The sequence below is a fragment of the Lampetra planeri genome, chromosome 21, assembly GCF_965212315.1.
Source record: "Lampetra planeri chromosome 21, kcLamPlan1.2.h2, whole genome shotgun sequence".
NCBI classification, from domain to species: domain Eukaryota; kingdom Metazoa; phylum Chordata; class Hyperoartia; order Petromyzontiformes; family Petromyzontidae; genus Lampetra; species Lampetra planeri.
In genome coordinates, this window is record NC_136127.1 from 9,035,625 (window position 1) to 9,054,100 (window position 18,476).

The following is an 18,476-nucleotide window of genomic DNA, read 5'->3' on the forward strand; positions in this document are numbered from 1 at the left end:
CAAAAGACACGAATGACCCAGGGCCTCCTGAACCCTCCCTATTTATCTCGAAAAGAATTCACCGGCGACAGTGACATTTCACCTGGGAGACCACATTGTACGAAGGAAGATTGAGGTTGGAATTGCATAGGAGGGGTGGCATTGAGTTACGGTGGCAAGGTCTGATGCAAAGTGGCCCTTTGAGATGTAGTACCTTCAGTTTATTGCTGCTCACAGCTTGCGAATTACAGAATGGGACACAGCCTGGATACCAGTGTTGCCAGTATGATTTGTAGTAGTCCAATGTTGTTATTTACTCACTGTTACGTGTTTAACGGTCAACCCGGTTGGCTACGCACGGTGCGAGAGAAGTTCATGAAAGAAGTTCAACATATTCTTGGTTCTTTCGGTGAAGAAAGAACCAAGAATATGAATCCCTGCAGTTGCGAAAGCTTTAAATCAAAATTTAAGTTCAACACACACACACACACCTCCGATTAGCACGGTTGGCTATGTATAGTGCGAAAGAAGTTCAACTTACACACGTCTCCGATTAGCACGTTTGGTTATGTACTGTGCGAATAAATACGTTTAACATACAGACATGATCACTGCAAACAAAACAATTATCTAGATTTTTTGATGTTCAGTAATTTTTTCTAATATCTTCAAGTTTTCTTCATCACTTTAACAAAGAATACCCATCCAATGTTAATGCCTGCAGCTGCTGTCCATTTAAGCAGCAAAATAACGGCCTGCAGAACAATATGTGACGATGGTTATGTCTGTGAATTGCAAATGATAAATGTGGTCGTTTTCAATAAGCAGAGTGAGCTGATTTATGTGGCAGTGTGGTTAATTGAAAACAAAAAATCACTGCGATGGTTTAATTACGTTTTCATTAATTAAGCCGGGGATATTTAAATCGTGTTCTTTACCTTTTTTTAAAGACGAGAAGTAGGACAAAGGAAAAAAAAATCACGCAGTTTTTAATGTCACGGTTTCAACAAACATTAGGAAAGTGATTTCGCCAAGTGCCATCGGGGGAGAAAAGGAAGGATAGGTTATGTTGACTTTTGGGAGGGATGCCAAATTTCAGCACCATGGACAGAGGCAGAGCGCCGGGGATCTTGGCATAAAAAAAAAACAGCCTCAGCGTGTGACAGCAAGCATTGTTGTACATTGATGCAGTGCCACCATATAATCCTCCACTCGCAAGGATAATGGCGAACAGAATTTTGGCTCTTGCACTATCCTTTTGGAGGATTTCTGCATTTTCATACTAAATCCGCATTCAAAGGAATATTTATTGCCAATGAACTGCGCAAATAACTTGTCGTGTGTTTTTTTGCATTCTATGTACGTATTAATACGTTTTATTAAAATGGATGAACAAGCGCTGAGTAACAGAAGCCACGTGTTGTTTTGCAGCTGTTTGTTCGTATATTTAATGTGTACCCTAATTGTATTTTTTTTCAGCATTTCAAACAAAGGTGCAATGTTTATTTCATGAATCGCTGACGTGTGCTCGCTAAAGTAGAGCACACGTAATCTGTGCACGGTTTACATTTATTTGTTAAAGTTGTTTTAGACCTGATTATATGTGTTCTTGTTCTCGATGTTTGCTTCCTATTATTCCCCCGAAGGTTATGAAAAGGCCACCGAGTCCAATGAGGAACGTATACGGAGACCCTTCTGCTTGGAGCAATGGATTTCTCTCGCGGGAAATCCCTGCAAACCGCGCCATCGTTCCCCCGTCAACCTCAGAATACTGGGATGCTGCAGGGGGACCTGACAAGCCCCCAGACCCCATGCTGTACACTGGGAACGCACTCCCGGAGATGCAAGGGCCCTGGGCGCGCAGTGACTCTCGCCCCGTCAAGCTGGCAGGTAACCTAGCAGATCCCGTGACCGCCCCGGCTGAAACGTGGGACACTGCCCCTCCGGCCCAGCATCTCTCTGCGAGTGGCGTGGTGCCCACCTCTGGGTGCTGGAGCAACGGTGCTGAGCCATTGCCAGCGATGACACAAGACGAGTTTGGGCTACCCATGATTTGGGACGTCGGCCGAGACTTGCCGAGAGAATGCCCGCAGCGTGCAGAGGCACCCGAGGAAGGGCTGCATGGGCCTCAAGATGTCGATGGTCACCGGGAGGCCAAGAAGTCCGGCGTTACGTTCTGTGAAATCTGTAACATCCAGCTCAACTCGCGAGCGCAAACTCAGATCCACTACAACGGGAAGTCGCACCGCAAACGGATACGGCAGCTGGCTAAAGGCTGGCTGGTCTGCACAGGTACTGTAAGCCTTCTCTTTATTTCGATATTAAATTTTAAAGAATTTTTTTTCCGACAATTCCATTGGAAAACATACTCCCAAGCAATGTGTGCATTTTTATTGTCGCGGGCTACATATTTAGTCAAGTATGATTGTGTTGAGTGTTCGCCTTGCAAGCAGGAGAATGTGAGAATGTTTTGCCAAATGTGTGGCTTTTCAGTTTGAACGTCACCAATGCTGGGTTACGTAAACCACTGGCTCAAATTTCCACAAGGCAATATTTGGCATGTACACATCACGCCGCACTATATGAATGACGTCATGTTATATATATAAGAGGGTATCTGTGATATGATATTTCCAAGGTTAATATTATCAGAGTTGAAGCACTTTCATAAAATGTACTCCATTAGGCTAATGACATCTCGAAACAGGACACGACTGCAAAACGTTTTAGAAGGTATTCGTTAACCTTTGTTCATTCTCAGTGAACCTAATCTGATTATGTATTGTATTTTCTGGAAACCAGCAAGAGAGTGAGAGAGAGGACAGCAGGCAGCCGCACCACTTGGACACGTTCTCCACTGCGGGGAGAATAGACGTACTTTTGTTGCCCTTCCGAGTGGTGGGATGAAATCACGCAAAGGCAGCGAGTGAACCAGATGGCCAAAGCAGCCCTGTCCCCTGGCCTGTGTCCTCTTATTCGCGGTTTAACTGTTTAACTGGTGCCATCTGCCATCACGCTTTATAAACTGTATGCACAATGCTTATTTCGGGATGCTTCAAGTAAACAATGAGGGCCAAAGGAAATATACAGGTGGATTAGCATTTTTGGGAAAGGGACCCAAACGTTTGATTTGAATCCAGGTAGTAGTGGGTGTAGTTTGCAGATTAATCCTACACTTCAGAGACCACATGACGGATTAAAGGCTAATTCCCCTATTTGGTAGGTTGCCAGTTGTGAGGAATGAATTCAGTTTGGGAAGGCAATGAGCTCGCCTTTGTTTTATTTATCACCCACCGTGGGTTCTTCAGAGCGAGGAAACACAAAAGTGCAGGCGAAAACTCAAGTTTTCTGACGGGCTCAAACGAGACACACTTGGTGCAAAGTAATAAATAAAACACGAGGGGCACACCATTCTTACCTCAAGTTGGACTAATGCCTTGGTACTGGCTGTAGCCTATAAGAGTTGCAGAGGTGGCAGTATGGTCTGTAAAAAAGTTGCATATTTCCAAATTGCCGTTCCTGCTGTCCTCCAACCTGTACTTTCGCTGCATTATGGCCACTTAGAAAAAAAGAACCAAAGACTACAATCTTGGCCGTCACGCATGCAAGTAGAAAAGTCACCTCGAGTGTTCACTGCAGCTTGACCAGTTGTGGCAATGGTCCAGTAATTGTAGGTTACATGGAGGAGGCACGAACGCCAGGTCTATGGCTGAACATTTTTCTTTTTGGCAGCAAGGGGGTGCAGGAATGGCTCAAGCCTGCATATTTGAGCCGAGCCGCAATTTGCTAAAACCCCATCATTGTATGAGTGGAAGCAACATCACAGAATCTAGCATCCTTCCAAAGGGAATGTTTATTCTGCTGCGGTGCCCATTTATGGCGATGCTGCCACGGTCGAATGGTTATCACACTAAATTTGCATTCTGTAGATCACTGATTTGATCTTCCGACCACGACAGTTGAAACAATAGGCAAGCTTATTACATTTTACCATCTTCCCCTACTCCTCCTCCACCTCCTCCAACCCTGTTCACCCAGCAGCAGTATAAATGAGACATCACAGTCAGTCGATCGGCACAGCAGGGTAAGGTTTTGGCACTGCCATCTCTTCCAAGGCGTGGGGCAAGCGTGGAAGAGGAGGCTAAAATAAGTTCAGGAGAGGTTCTCTTATGCAGTGATTCTTCGAGCGGAGGTCCCTCTTCCAGCAAGGTGCATGGGCAAAGAATTGCTGTACATTTGCATTATTTATTGATAAGGAAGGCCACCATGCCTGTTCTTCTTTTGCCAAAATGAACCATTTACGAAGACTGGCATGCTGGCCCCAAAGCACCGTCATTGTGTGCATCATTGTTTCTATGGCGTATGCCACTTTGTCTGTGCGGTATCGCATGAAGCTACATATTTCCAGCTGTGCAAATGAACACTCTATACAAGCAGGCAGGACATGCGTGTATTCGCGTGTGCAGGTGTTGGTGCAACACGACATTGCAATTATAATGATGAACACAAATAAGAATAGGCTTTTTACCATTTCTGGCAATAAAACAGCTGCTCAGCCACCAATTAGATACCTATTGCGAGGCATCAGTTTCAAAGACAATGCATATATTATCAGAGCATGTTTTTTGCATGTTTTTGCCACAAGCATGCGTGGTTAATACAGACCTGATGCCTTGTAATAGGTATCTATCTGGTCTCTGAACATCTAAACACACTACTGTTTTATTGCCAGAAGAGGTTAAGCCTATTATAATTTCTTCATCATTTTGATTCTGGCAAAAAGGTCCCATAGATATAACTCGCAATGATACGATTTTAAACGCAGGCGCTAGTGTTGCAGCCCCCATTAGCGAATGCTCTGTGTGTGCCCATACAGCCCCATGCAAATGGGCACGCACCAGGCATTACACACACCACCGCGCACGTGTTTTAGTCGCCAAATCCCTTGCATTTAATTCCCAGTGTTGTAGACGCATAATTAGCCATTATTATGGGACAGGGTGGCACGGCAGTAACACTTGTGCCTCGCGGCAGGAAGCGTCTTGGTTTGATTCCAGAACGGGGCATCTTTCGGAGTGGAGTTTGTATGTTTTACCCTTGATTTGAAGCTTTCGTGACTGCAAGGATTCATACTCTTAGGTTTTTTCGGTAAAGTCACGTAGGTAAAAAATAAAATTAATAAAAGTAAAAAATCACGACGTTTCGGAGGCAACACAAGCTTCCGTCTTCAGGTGGAACTGTCACAGCACAATTGCTTTAATTGATACAGCAATAGTGCTGTGACGGTTCCACCTGAAGACGGAAGCTTGTGTTGCCTCCGAAACGTCGTCATTTTTTAATTTTACTTTTGTTAATTTTAATTTTATTTTTTACCTACGTGACTTTACCGAAAAAACATAAAAGTATGTTTTACCCTTGGTCGCTTGGATTTTTATCCGGGTCTTCCGTTTTTTTCCCTCCACACTTATAGACATGAGTGTCGAGTTTTTGGCTGTTATAAATTTCCACGTGATAAGCCATTTCGATGAGCTATCATTTGTGGCCACGTGGTTTCTGAAAGAGATATAAATAGCTCAGTGGGCCTTGCCTGGTTAAAAAAAATATATAGTTTTAAAGGTTTGTTTGGTTTCTTCTCGTAGCTAACAAACATAACTATGTGATTGGTATTGGCTTAACATCCCAATGCTGGAAATGTACCCCAAAAATATTCAATTGGGATTTAATGCATCAACATCGACCGCCCCCTCCCGACTGTGAAAACTTGGCAGGACCCTCCTGAAAATTAATTCTTGAGGCTCGGTGAGGTCTTCCTTGGTAAAGAAGCGTAATATTACTTGGCTCCTCACTGTGTATTGTACATATATATATACTTTGGCATACTTTACTTGTAATGGTTGTCATTGTAATTTCTGTGGTCCATTTGACAAGCCAAAGATAAGCGTCCAAAATCCTATTCTGAAGGAAAACTCCTGGCCATCTCTCTATGTCTGTGAGATGCATTGCGGATTGCTTAACAATAACTATGTTTTATTCCACTGTGTCATTCCATTGCTCGATGAAACTCCGTTTTAGTCATGGGAGTTGTTTGACTATACTTCGCCACATTTATATATAATCATCAAAATTGTTTGGCCATTTTCGAAATGGCATGTTTTTATTACCAAGCATCATATCTGAATGTTGATATTGTTACTCGTCATTTTCTCCCCTCCCCCCCTCCCTCGCAACAACCATGAAGGAAATGTCTTACCACAACGTCATCACGATCAGCCGAAGTGACAGCAAGAGGCACAAATGTATTTTGTGGTTGTAGGCGATATCTGTGATTGTGCTAGAGCGAGTAAATGAATCGGAATGTCTCTAAATTGTCTTCAGCAAACATAAATAACGGCAACAATAATTAAACAATCCTCACATTCGAGGTCATGAAGCCACGAGAAGAAAATCTATGCCAAATGATTATGTGAATGTGGCAGTAGGCAGATGTGCCTCTATAATGTAAGCTGCGTTAATGATTCAAATGCCGCTGTGTCCTGATGTGCCACAGATGTCCCTAAATTCTGTTTGTCTCAGTGGATCTAGAATTTGCTGTTGGGGTTTCTAACCCCACTGGTATTGATTTTGAGGTTGCAGTTGTGTTCAAAGCCCATGGCCTTTTTAGTGATGCACCAGCAAGATACCTTTATGGAATATGAATTATAATCTCAAAGCAATTGTGCTTGCTGTTAAATCATTTACCTCTCACTCTGTCTCCTTTTGTGTGCACGAGTGGAAGGTATTCACGGATACCTCGTGATCTAATATTGATTAACATCTCCATTGCAAAGTTGAAAGAGTATTTTAAGGAAAACCGTTTACTTAAACTTGATACACTGCCACAAAATAAAGGTATTTTTAATGCACTATTTCGATTTAATATTGGCACGAATATCAATGTGGTGAAATCAGACATTTTAGATCGTTTTTATAGTGCCCGAATGGGAAATTCCTTAAAACATATAGAAAATATGTAACATTGGTATTTCAAGAATTATTTACAACCTTTTAGATGCATATCGTGTTTAAACGAGCCACTGGGTTGTTTCAGTAATTGCTTCACATTCACCATTGTAGAAATCATTGTTTCGCCACTGAATAAAAAAACATGTTTCCCCCCCCCCCTCTTACTTAACAAAGACTAATCTGGAAACCGCTTAATTGGATCCCCTTTCGGATAAGCAATTGATAAATTAATTGCTTTCAAAAAGCCTCTAGAGTTGTGGCGGTGAATGTTGTGGGACTTGCATACAATATTCGCACATTGCACTTGGCAAACAAAATTCACAGCTGCGCTCATAACACTGAAACCCCCGAAGTGTCTGACAAATAGGTTTTGCGTAAAATGAGCTGCCAAAAAGGCACCTTGGTATTGCTGCCTTTGCTTGCCCATGGTGTAAAGTGCCCTTAGCGGTAAGGTGGATGCAAGTCAATACGCTTTAAAAAAACACAACGGTGCAGTGTTGAGTATTCGAAGGACTTGAGGCTTTTGCAGTTTGCATCTCCGTTTTCGGAAATATCAAGACAATCTCCTCTGTTCTTTGAGGTCGCTGATCGGCAGAAGACCGCGGGTTAATTAAAATTGATTTCGTGACACCTGCATGGCAATGTCAGATATGCTGGAACAAAAACAAAAGGATCAAGCGTACAATGAACAAATGTGACCGAAATAAATACTTCACTCGGCAACGGAAAGAAATTAGCAATTGCAAAGGTTTATATCACAGCAGCCACCTGTCTGTATTGGAGAGGCTTTTTTGGGGGGGGGGTATGTATCTCTCTGTCTGAAGTAGCTGCTGCTGAGCTTAGTTTGATAATAAAAAAAGATGCCACAGCAGAAGAGTTTTAAATGAATCGTGACCGTTGCTTAGCAGCCAGATTGGTCAAAGCAATTTCATCATAAAAGCCAATGGGCTGTGCGGGTCAGGTACTTTACATTTAAATGGCTCTACAGGTATTGTGCTATGCTGCGAATTATTTTAATAATACAGCTGGCAATTATCGTAGCTGTATACATACAGTACGTCTTTGTAACAGCCTATATATGCGGTTCATATACATGTGCGGAACAACAATAATAGTTTAAGTACATATGACAAAAGGCAATTGTTTGACACAAGCGAATAACGTGAATCAAAATTTCAAAAAGACCCATTCGAATTTCTCAAAATATACACTGACAATTAAGAAGACGCATACCAAAAAATGCAGTTGTTTTTAAGAGCATGCTGTTTCTTCACGTCGGTAAAATATAAACGACCGCAGATGCCTATTAATGAATGACTGCGGTTCTCATTACGGAAGAATGGTGGGTAAATAACATGCAGTAGGGAAGGAGCCATGATATAATGTCCTGTATGTTGAACCTCTTTCGCACCGTACGTAGCGAACCGTACCAATCGGAGGTGCGTTGGAAGGACGGCTAACTCCAAAGTGGTTAGCATACTGGACCTGAAACCAATAGGTCACCAGATTCTTAAATAGCCCCCCCGTCCCCGCTGCTGCCCCCATCGTCTCTGTTCACTCAGCAGTGTAAACGGATACATCACAGGTATGCGCTAGGCATGTTCCCGTGTGATGGTGTAAATTGTGGGTGCAACCCACCACTTCCGAGTTGTCTGGCCAACGTTGAAGAGTGAGCTAAAAACAAAAATAGATTTGCCCTCTGGACGGGTGCCCCTACGGCTCTCTCCAGCGGAAGCTCTTCCGTAGGCGGTGGCGCGGGGCAAGACATTTCAGGGCCGCGTGGTGTCCCGACCAACGCAGCCCGTGACTGGTGATATCGCCGTGCCCCCGTTATATCTCGGCGAGCGGCGGCACGTCCACTAGTGGCAAGCGGTGGTAAACAACACGAGACAGAAAAAAAACAAAACAAAAAATTCACCGGGCACTGAACGGTGCAACAAAATAAAGCTCGTCCGCGCAAATCCTCCAATCGTCGCGTCGTTGCACTCCGCAAGCAATTCGAGCACAGACTATGCGAGTAGATAAAATAATAACAGTAACAAAGAGCGGTCGTAATTGCTGCGAATGGAAAGATTCATTGGTACAATCGCGGTATTAACGGGACGCAAAAATAACGAACGTTAATAGTTCGGCAATGCAAAATTTTATTTTTCAATATCCGCATTTATTTTTACACGTAAAATTATCGATGTACCAGGATGGTGGGATTATAGGGTTGTCGTATTTTACCGGTAGCTTCTCCACCGGAATACGTTCGGACAAAGTGTCGAATCGCCCTTGACCCCGGGCGCTGAAATGCCACCGTAAATTTGTGTGCGCTTGATTTGGACGGCGCTCTGCAGAAACAAATGAACAACCCCCCGATGCCTTTAGCCGCGTGCGTTGAGCGTCGAGCGTCGTTCCGCGAGAGGCGTTCTGGTGACCTTGCGCGGGGGAAAAAAGCACAGCGAGGGCATCTCACCAGTCTCATTATTTTAATGGTGGCCGAATAAAAAAAACATTTTCTCAGAATTACACACGTGTGGATTAAGTCTTGGTGAAATGTACACTGTAAGGATCACTCGGAATAACATTATTTTCACTTATTTTTAATTAAAACTAATATTTGTGCATCGTATTTTTTTTTTTTACTTCCACAATTTTTCCGGTATCATTGTTTTTGTTGCAATCTGTGTTGTTGCACGATGGATTGCAGCATAAGCAACTCTGGGCTGCAGGCAAATAATATCAGTGGGCGTTCCCAGCTTGCAGCTGCTGGTGCGTTGTTGCATTAGCACAACATATGAAAAGGAATAATTTGAAAAACATGAATATATGGCATCCTATTGACACATACCTAAGCTGCTTCTCCATCGATTATTGCGGTCGTGCTGTGTACGGCTCTCTGTTTTTAGGTCAAACCGCGTGCCGGTCAGTACGATGTCTGACGTTTCGCTCTAACTTCCGGAATAAGCTCCCAGCTTGTGGAGCGAAACTTACTTGCTTTAGGCCAGGTAATTACGTTTTTGTCCGACATTCTAAACGTGAATAAGTTGGAATTTTGGCAAACATCTGAACGCAGGATCCTCCTGCCAGATAAACACTGGTAGGACCGCGGATTTTTTTTTATACAACTCGCGAAAACGTGCCATGTTTTACATACACGTATTTATCGCTGTAGTTCCTGAAGCACAAATAAAAACGAAAGAACCCATGAATTATGAGTGTGATTGACAAACCACACCTTTGTTGGTTATACGTGAATAATGCATTAAATGCAGATTAGAAAATGCAATACTTTATGTAGTGGCTGTCTTTTGTCTTCTAATGATCACTTGCATTATTTAATAATACTCCACGAACTCATGTAAATTTTAAGATTTAGTTTTGGTTGTCTGTAATGATAGTAATAAAAACCCTCATTACATTATAAGTATATGCTGTAGTGGGGAATTATGCCCAATTAATATATTTACATTAATATTTCTGATATGTATGAGCCCTTTAGTTGTTGTAGACTAATGTGATCGAGCAGCATTTTTGTTAAGAAAACAAACTGTGGACTGGTTCATCTTCTTAGTTCTTTCGGTAAAGTCACGTAGAATGGAAATAATAAAATAATAAAAATAAAACATAATAAAATAATTCTCACGACGTTTCGGCCACAACGCAAGCAGCCGTCCTCAGGTGAAGACCAGCTTAAATATACGCTCCAAGCGTGGTGTTGTTTCATTCAGACGCTGTCTCCCCGACAGACCTGGTCTTCACCTGAGGACGGCTGCTTGCGTTGTGGCCGAAACGTCGTGAGAATTATTTTATTATGTTTTCTTTTTATTATTTTATTATTTCCATTCTACGTGACTTTACCGAAAGAACCAAGAAGATGAATCTCTGCAGTCACGAAAGCTTCAAATCGAAATTGTGGACTGGTTTTGACCGTGTGTCTCATACGCAGAATGAGGCATGTCAAGCATAATACCGCGTACTAAGTTCACACATTCAGCTGTGGATTTGCAGAATAATTGATTATTAGCGCGTTGCACAATGAAGCAACTCTGTGACCCGATTTGAGGTTCACGGTCACAAGCTCACGCCCCTTGGCGCGGTGAGATCTGAACCGGTCCTCACCATCTCGCCTTGACAAGTGTGGCGAAGTCGACTTCAAGCAATCCCCGATGCATCGTCTTGGTTCTTTCGATAAAGTCACGTAGAAGGGAAATAATAAAATAAAAAAAATAAAAACTATTCTAACGACGTTTCGGCCACAACGCAAGCAGCCGTCCTCAGGTGAAGAACAGGTCTGTCGGAAAGACAGCGTCTGAATGAACACCACCAGGCTTGGCAGCGTATATTTAAGCTGGGTTGGAGGGGGAAGGGCGCCTTGACAAATTAATTTGCATATCAAGAGGAATTTAGCATATTTATGGGAAATGCAGATATGGGATTAGTCACTACTTGTGGAATGCGTAGGAGGTGGGCGGGGGGTTTCAAAGTCATATTATGCCCGTGTATTATGCAGGATTAGCAGCATCAAAGGGAGGGAGTAGGGTTAGCATTAATAAAGGGAAGGAATTTAATAGTATGGAGCTGCAGCAGCTAAACCACCACGTAAAAAACTAAAATATAAACTACATTAGTATCATCAATATACTAAATATACTCTCCAATAAGCTGAGCTACTAACAGTAAGTCATACATTACAATTCTATGTCGCACAAAATATACCCCGATGCATTTGGGGCTCGTGACATTGCCACCAGCTGGCGCGGTTGTGAGTGACCTCTGGGAATGTGGCGTTCTAATTAAGAACAAGCTCGTCATGTTATTGGCCTTCACGTGAAAGTGATAGAACTGCCTTATCGACCAACGGTAGGCATTTATAAAGAATACGAAACGAAACAACAAAGCACTCAAATGCTGTCCCCATGACCCTAATGTCCACACTACAAACCCCCCCCCCCTTTGACACTGCCAAAAGCCTAGAGCGTGTAGGCTGTGACCTGCTATTCATAATAAAGGTTTTTGGGTTCAATGATGACGGAAGCAGGTGGGTGGCTTCACTATTCTGGCAAATAATTACCAGCGAAACGTCATACTCAAATTGTAAATGTTGTGGATTCACTTTTCAACACGCCGGTGGGCTAAAGTAGTAACTATTTGCCGTTTTGTTTACGTGACAAATCCCTCACTGATTGGCCATGTCGGGAGGTGGAGGGTCTTGACACATTTATACTTACGCGATCTAACTCAAAAACCTGTATCATGAATACTATTGGTCGCCAAAGTCTCCGTGTTAAACTGTGACCTGCTATACTTGCACAGTGCTACCTTGCGCTGTGACGTCGTCACTACAGACATGGGCGGCATTTTTGTTTGACCACCCTGAATGGGTCTCAAACGGCGTAGCTGCAATGCCGAGAAACTGCAAAATCGCAACGAAGGGGGGGGGGACATCTCTCTCACTCGGACGCCTTCACAACCGCCCCGAGACCTCCCCGGGGCACGCATCAGACCGCTGCGTCGCAGCTATTTCTGATACGAGCAATTTAGAATGTTATCTTCACGAGGCAATTGTACGTTGAAAGAATCGTTCTATTTACATGTTTTTAAACACAACAAAACGATCCTCGTGGGCGAATCGCGTCTGGCCCCCATGACTGAACGACACGGGTGTGTGGGGTGGTAGTGAATTGAGTAAATTGAGCTGTGAAATCATGACTCTTAATTTATATCGTGTCGGCTTTCTTTCTAATGCATTTGTTTTTTTATAGAGGCAATGTGAGGGCCCAATGCATCACGCTGTGACGCACGCGTGCACACACCGTCAACATAAAGCCACACCTGTATTCAAAAGCGAGGGTGGCGGGGGAGGGATATAGAAAGATGGGAACGTGCTCGCTGGCCCAAAATCCACACAAGGGTCCCAGCGAAGGGGGAAATTGTTACTTTTTTTAAGGGAGAAAGGATAACAATGGGAAGACAGGGGGGGATATAACCGAAACACAGCTGACATAAAGAAAAACACATAATGGGCCGCCTAAACGAGCATTCTGTCTTTCCACCCCTGCGAATCCGACTCCCGGTGTGGTTATGGCCCCTTATCCTCGCCCCCTGTCCCGCACCGACACTCAATCTCGCGTCTGTTTTTTGCAAAAAATCTGTCCCTCCCCTGGTCGTTCGTTCCGTTTAATTGTTCTGGCGCTGCATTTATCTCGCGTCTCCCTTGTTAAAAGAGGCTCGCCGCCGGTCGAAATGTTTTTTTGATATTTCAAAGATCATCGATTGATTGTGATTCATGCGACACACACACACACATGTGCTCCCCCCACCCTCCCACCTTCCCACAACCCCCCCATTGTGAGTTATCACCGCGACGCGTCCACGTGTCGTGTTTATCTGTATCGAGGCGCGTACAAACACCGCCCTTCGCGGCTCGTTGCAGCACGCACAAAGCAAGGTCGTCGTTGCACTGGTTGTTGCTTTAAATAAGAAGGAGCTGTGTGCGATGGAGGAGGCCGTGTGCTCGGTGGCAGATGACGGGGAGCTCTGCGTGCTGTTATGAGATACCCCGTCGGAGGCCGTCGGACTGCGAGAAGGGCTGCGTGCAGAACGAGAGAGAAGAGAGTGAGCGAGAAAGTGACCGAGAGAGTGAGCGAGAGGTGGGGGTTTACATAAAGCAAAGTTAAAAAAAAATTACGAAATGATGAACGAAGCAAAGTGCCGACTACACCGATCATCTTCTTGTTTCCACTGATCGTAAAAAAAAAGAATGATAAAACCCCCCAATAGACTTGCACTCCTTGGCGCCCCCCCTGTTTTGCGTCTCCACTCTCGCAAGAGGGAGCTCTGCTCCGCGTTCAATGAGAGAGGCAAAAATGGTTTATACGCCTCCGGTTGAGCGAGCGCCCAGCAGAACATTTGTAGTTGCAAACAAAACAAAAAAAATCGCAGCCTAGCGAAAGATTCTTACTAAATTTACGCAGACATTTTTTTTTTCTGAATGAGAAACGTCGATTTAGTGGAATGATGCTTATGAGTCGGCATCGAGACATTTTTTGCACATACTTAGTTTTTTCGGTAAAGTCACGTAGGTAAATTTTTTAAATTAAATTTAATAAAAATAAAATAATATAAATCACGACGTTTCGGAGGCAACACAAGTCTCCGTCATCAAGTGTGTGTTGCCTCCGATACGTCGTGATTTTTTATTATTTTATTTTTTATTAATTTTAATTTCATTTTTTTACCTACGTGACTTCACCGAGAAAACTAAGAGTATGACTCCTTGCAGTCACGAAAGCTTCAAATCTAGAATGTTTTGCACAGTTTCAAGGATAAAGAAATAACAGCTGTTGTGTCATTACATCTACACCAAGGTTAGAGTAGCCGTGAAGGATGTAATATCTGTGGTTGGCTTGCATGAACAATGAGTTACTGAGAAATAACAGGTTTCTTTTTTCTATCCATGTGTGTAATAGTCTCATTAACTGCTGGGTATAGGGCATAGGTTAATGAGTGAATTAATATGCAAGTGATAGTAACCAATTAACAGCGTAGACTTTAGAAATAATACTCATGCACTTCTCTTTATAATGTATGAACGTTAATATGTTCATACTGTCGTGTGCGTGGGTTTATAAAATCACCTTAGGTGGCTGCCCCACATTAATTTCTGAGATTCCTTCTTTAAAAAAGGTATGATATGCATAGGATGATTCTGTCGTACCAGACTTGCGATTATATATGAATATATTAATATATACTGTATGTATATGTATGTTGATTAAGACGTTTGCTGAGTACTGGGAGGTGACCGTGTAAGAAGTGCGTGACATATAATTCCGGCATTTCCAGAAGACCAACATTAAAAAAGAAAAAATAATTGGCCCCAACTGTTTAAAAATATATAGAAATTGCAGTGCGTTGAATTTTCCTCGTGAATTTTAATACGACACATCAACGGGACCTTTTTTTTAGCCAGTATCAAAATAATGAAAACAACAACAATATAAGAATGGGCGTTTTAACTCCATTCTGGCAAAAAAAAAAACCCAGGCGTCAAGACTATCCAAACACCAAACAGATATACCCGTTAAAGCACGCCTTAAAAAAACTAAAATCATAATTTGACTCCGGTTGCAGTTTGCAGAGCGCCCGTGTGGTGGCGCTATGGCGCTGCCGTTTTAAATCACTGCCAAACCCTCGTCCTGCAACGAGGGGGCCGTTGGTGATGATGCCCATTGCGCCCAGATAAGCACCACGAGCCAAACCGTGGAAATGTTGTCGAGGACTGTGTCATCGCGGGCCGTTGCGCGCTCGGCTGGTTTTTTTTTAGAGGTTCGAATTTTAACTGTTATCATTATTGATGTGCGCAAATTGTTGCGTCTTATATCCACGTGATTAAATCGTCGCTCTGAAATCTTGCTTGTTAAAAGTCGCAACCATCGTACCACTGTTTTTGTTGCATACAATTGCATATATTATCAGCTACGGTGAAAACAACTGCTGGTTAGGAGTTAAAACGGCCATTCTTATTTTTGTTGTTGTTTTCATCATTTTGATACTGGCAAAAAAAGTCCCATAGATGTATCGTATTAAAATTCACGAGGGAAATTCAACGCACTGCTATTTATATATATAAAAAAACAAGTTGGGGGCAATAATAATCAACATGTGTTCATGTTTGTCTCCTGGAAATGCCAGAATTATATTTAACTCCTTACGATCCTGCAATGTAATCACCCAGCACCTGCACATGATCTGATTTCATCACTCCATCTCTATCAGCGGTCGGTCCTCTCAGACGCTTTCCATTCCGTGGGCGGAACGCATATATATGTCACCCGACTCGAAACATAATTGTCATTCAAATTTGATTTGAAGCTTTCGTGACTGCAGGAATTACTCTTTGGTTCTGTCGGTAAAGTCACATAGAAAGAAAATAAATTAACTAATAGAATACGACGTTTCGATTGCAACACAAGCAATCGTCATCAGGTAGCAAAGAAACCTAGTGAACTTAGAAATACAATGCAATCCAACACAGAGAGTCGGCTAACACAACAGTCAGCACCTCACCTGGTTGATTACGTTCTTCCAAAGATTGCTAAATTTGAGAGAGAGACAAAACACAGACACAGACAGACACACACAAGCAGAGAGAGACACACAACATAGACACGGGGACACACAGACAGACACACAAGCAGAGAGAGACAACACAGAGACACACAGAGAGAGAGAGACACACAACATAGACACACCGTGACGAGTTATCATTGCACCCAACATAACTTTAACGAAAAACAATGTTTTACATCTGTGATGTACCTAACAGCACGTGCCACTGTTTTGTAGATCATGTTGCAAATAACATGTGCAGTTCATGATTATTTTAGAATTTACTTTTTGTCATATATATTTTTTTTACTTTGGGAGGTCTTGATAGTAACCTAGCGATGTTACTCTGCACTACGTTTTGGTGGTTTCTCAATTCTGCACGTGGTCCAAACCAACCCCGTGCCTCCGATGTAAAACATCGCAAGCACCGTGCGTACATTGCACAAGGCAACACATTTTGGTCTCAGTTGACCTACGAGATGCCAGCAGGCTCAGGTACCACTTGGCCAACGATCTGTGCCATGGCTAGTTAGTCACACTCGTCACGCAGTTTGTAACTTTACACAAGGTGCGCACCCTTACGTTGAACTTTGTTTCGCACCGTGCGTAACCAACCGTGCTAATCGGAGTTGTGGGGTGGAAGAGACAAAACAACAAACTAAACACAACAAATGTGTTCTATAGAAAAGAGTTTTCAATCTAGATTTAAAAGAGCATAGCTCCACAAACTATTGTACTCCACACATTACACAAATATCCCCCGAATAGCTTTAACATACTGGCTGGGCAAGTGCTGTCAGCATGTAGCAACTGTGAAGGCCGCCACTGGACACGAGGGGGTGGGTGACCAGCACCACGCCCGGCCGCCTTTGTCTCCAAGGTGGCTATGTTTACATAGCAATAGCTACTCATTTGAGGCTGAGTCGACGAGACAGGGAGGCTCAGGACCGGTTCAGATAATCGTCACTGGTGGTGGCTATGAGCGGGAATCGAACCCGGGTGGCCGGGTTCGTAGCGCAGTGCGCATTAACAAAGAAAAAGTTCCCCTGCATAGCCTTAACAGACTGTTCGGGCAAGTGCCTGTTAGCGAGCACATACGAAGACATGAACACATTTATATAGACACATACACAACCATTTTCACAGCCATCGAATAGGCTATTTAATAAGGCAAATGGTAGAGGTAGTTGGGGAATAGAAGCAGCTCTGCACGATGTACCTGGTGACTCGAGTTCGATTCCTGGCCCTGGCTTATAACAGTCAGTGTGAAGTCGCATCTCAATCTTGTCCTGGTTTCTCATTCGCCAACCTGCACTGGAAAACAACAACAATCCCCCACGATGACGCAACATGCAGAGGCATTCATCCAGCAGTGGATTGACAAGGTCTGTAAATTGCTACGAGATATTATACAACATATATTATTATTATGAAAGTGAAGGACCCTTTTTTCTGTGTGGACTTTCACTAGCGATCTAGGGCGTTGCTATTATCAAATCATCCTGTTTCAGCCACCTTTTTTACTTTGTTTAATCTCTCCCTCGGCGGTTTAGTAATCAGCTGCCTTTAATTGTTGAATGTGTGTATGTGGTGGTGGTAGGGCACTAACTTGTGGATTACGCTTTAAACCCGGCGACTTACATTTGATTACTGGACGCAGCGCACGTTAGCCGTGCTTCTGTTCTGTAGCCTTCTTGAGGGCATCTCAGCCTCACGGGTTGTGAGTGTATTACCAAGGGGTACGTAATGGTGTGTGTTGAAGAATTACGGCTTGGTGGATCCTCAGTAGTTGCAGCAGCGGTAGCAGGAACAGCATCATCATCATTGCTGTCTGCATCATCTTTATCATATTAATTTAGCATTATCACCATCATCATCATCAATATCACATTCATTGATCATTACAATCATTGTCATTATTATCATTCGAACTATGTCTTCATCTTCTTGGTTCTTTCGGTAAAGTCACGTAGAAGGGAAATAATAAAATAAAAACATAAAAAAATAAAAAATAAAACATAATATTTATTATGTTGTATTTATTTTATTTTATTATTTCCCTTCTACGTGACTTTACCGAAAGAACCAAGAAGATGAATCCCTGCAGTCACGAAAGCTTAAAATCGAAATGTATGTCTTCATCATTATCGTTATCGCCTTTCCCATCTTTAACGTCGTCGTCTTCATCATCGTTATTTTTAAGCAGCGTAAAGCAGTCTTTGGCTTAGCCCTACAAATCTGAACCCCCATTGAATGGTGGAGAAAGTCTCGCACACGCAATGACCGTGTTCGTGTGTGAGAGATAGACAGAGGCTGATTGTCATTTCCGTCTGTTAATGCCGAGCGTGTCAGCATCAAGCAAGCATGGTCCATATTCTCATCATCATTCCCCCAGC

General features: G+C 43.1%; 1 protein-coding gene across 1 annotated transcript in view; it reads left to right on the plus strand.

The window, feature by feature from the left end:
* Positions 1–1,649: 1,649 nt before the first annotated feature.
* LOC144724790 (zinc finger protein 385D-like) overlaps positions 1,650–18,476 on the plus strand; it is a 54,864-nt gene continuing 38,037 nt past the window's right edge. Inside the window, exon 1 of the mRNA XM_078604178.1 lies at positions 1,650–2,276. Within this exon, the coding sequence (XP_078460304.1) occupies positions 1,650–2,276 (627 nt within the window). The remainder of the gene's footprint in view (positions 2,277–18,476) is intronic.